At 52.3% G+C, this 1,858-nt stretch overlaps 1 protein-coding gene across 1 annotated transcript in view; it reads right to left on the bottom strand.

Annotated features, from left to right (window-relative positions):
- The window catches only part of Rfk (riboflavin kinase), an 8,091-nt gene extending 6,729 nt beyond the window's left edge, over positions 1 to 1,362 (bottom strand). The window contains exons 1-2 of the mRNA XM_041662200.1: positions 1,038 to 1,362; positions 96 to 247 (exon numbers count right to left, since the gene is read on the bottom strand). Of these exons, the coding sequence (XP_041518134.1) occupies positions 96 to 247; positions 1,038 to 1,119 (234 nt within the window). The 5' untranslated portion in view covers positions 1,120 to 1,362. The remainder of the gene's footprint in view (positions 1 to 95; positions 248 to 1,037) is intronic.
- Between the last annotated feature and the right edge of the window lie 496 nt (positions 1,363 to 1,858).

Raw genomic sequence — 1,858 nt, forward strand, 5'->3', positions numbered from 1 at the left:
AGTACACTACCACGCCTGATGCTTTTTCCTCTGAAACCCTTTAAGTATGCTGAGGAGTTCTGTATGCATTTAATAGAGCAAAATGTGCCTCTTACCATGGACTTTTTCACGTTCTTGTAGTATGGGTTCCATCCTATGCTCACCACCATTTTATGGACGGTTCCACTCCCGACACTGGCCCAACCGTAATAAATGCCAGTGGATATATCAGCCGGAAGACTGTCTACTACTTGTTCCGGAAAATTGGCTAAATAGAAGTAAACAGATACTCAGTATAATAAGTTTCATATTAAATACTGATTAAAATCACATTAAAAGGTTAGCCTGAATCGTTACACTCCGACTTCCAGGATCTTTTCTAAGACTTCCAATCCAACCCTATATATTCTGGCTTGGATTTCCCCTCTTGGGGCGCAAGATTAAGAATGAGTCGCAAGGCAAGCGTATGAAAATCTCAGAAAAGCCAGACGGGAATGTACAAGTGCAAAGAAACACATAAAATAAACGGGGAGGTTCATCGGAGATTGCCCTTATCTCTAGTCACTCAGGAGGCCATGAGAGATCTCCCGAGCTCAGGAGTAGGTGGCAGCTGGGAAACGGAGCGAGACCCTTTCTGTTAGAATTAAAACAAAGTCCCAGCGCTTTCCTCGTAACGCTCCTAGTAGGCTAAGTAGTGACTCATAATAAGAAGATTATTATTTTCAAAATACAGAAACCAAAACCTCAAACTGAAAGACTGATTCAATGGGTCAAGAAGCAGTCCGGATATCATTTTTAAGGACGGGCAGTTAAGTCTTACCTATTAAAACTTATGTAGTCAGACCAAATAAACGTAGGCTCTCACAGAACTACCCGTGTTGTCATTGATCACTACACCGTAACATCTGAAGAACAGAACTTTCAACAGTTTGAGAGTTCGGCCAATCAACCTGCAGTATCTTCCCGGACTGGGCTCCGCAGCTCGGCGTTAGCGGAGCACGGCTACCCGGGTCCCCTGCCCCACGACCCATGGCTCCACGGCCCCACGACGCGCTCACCTGTGGGGATGCCTAGCTGCTTGGAGCCGCGGCCGAAGCCATGCACCACCTGGCCGCGGCAGAAGAACGGCAGGCTCCTCATGACGCCAACCTCGGGGGACGCGGGCTGCTCCTCGCTCCGCGGCTGCGGCGGAGCCGCCGTGAGTGCGGCGCCTGGGCCCGGGCCAGCCGGGGATCCTGCAGAAGCTGGGCTGGCGGAGCGGGACAGCCACCGCTACCGGTACCTGTCGGCAGAGCAGCCTCCGCCGCTAGAACTCAGCGGACGCTCCGCCGGAACTGCGACAACCGTGACGAACCTGTTCAGCTTCCGTAGCAATCCCGCGATAGCCCCGCCTCTGCCGTTGCGGCCTCGCCCAGAGTTCTCGCCCCGCCCCGCCCCGCCCCGCCCCGCCCCGCCCCGCGTCGTTGCGGCTGTTGTTCACCGTCCAGCCCGTGACTAAGGCCCCGCCCAGCGAACACTGTGGCCCCGCCCCAGTCGCAGCTCCCTCCCCCCGCCCACTTCGTGCCTGGTCCAACCCCTGCGGTTGCGGTCGGGCTCTTGCTGTTGCGGCCTTGCGCTCACCCGTGGTCCAGCCTCTAATTGTCTCCTTTTCACCTTTTTTAGACTGGGCTAAGGTGAGATCGTTGCTCACAAAAGAGTTTCAGTTGTTCTATTTTCCTCCACAATTTTGTATAAAATTCTCCCGTCTTGGCAGCCGCTTCTTTTCCCTTACTTGTTTGTAACTCTGAGAATGTTTCTCTGATGTTAAGAATGTTTTCTCTATATTGGTACAAAGGGAACTTTTTTAGTAAAGTTTCGTTTCCTTGACGCTGGTATGCTA

The sequence above is a fragment of the Microtus oregoni genome, unplaced genomic scaffold (assembly GCF_018167655.1).
Source record: "Microtus oregoni isolate MIOR12 unplaced genomic scaffold, Mior012 000012F_ref0000307, whole genome shotgun sequence".
In the NCBI taxonomy this organism is placed as follows: Eukaryota; Metazoa; Chordata; class Mammalia; order Rodentia; family Cricetidae; genus Microtus; species Microtus oregoni.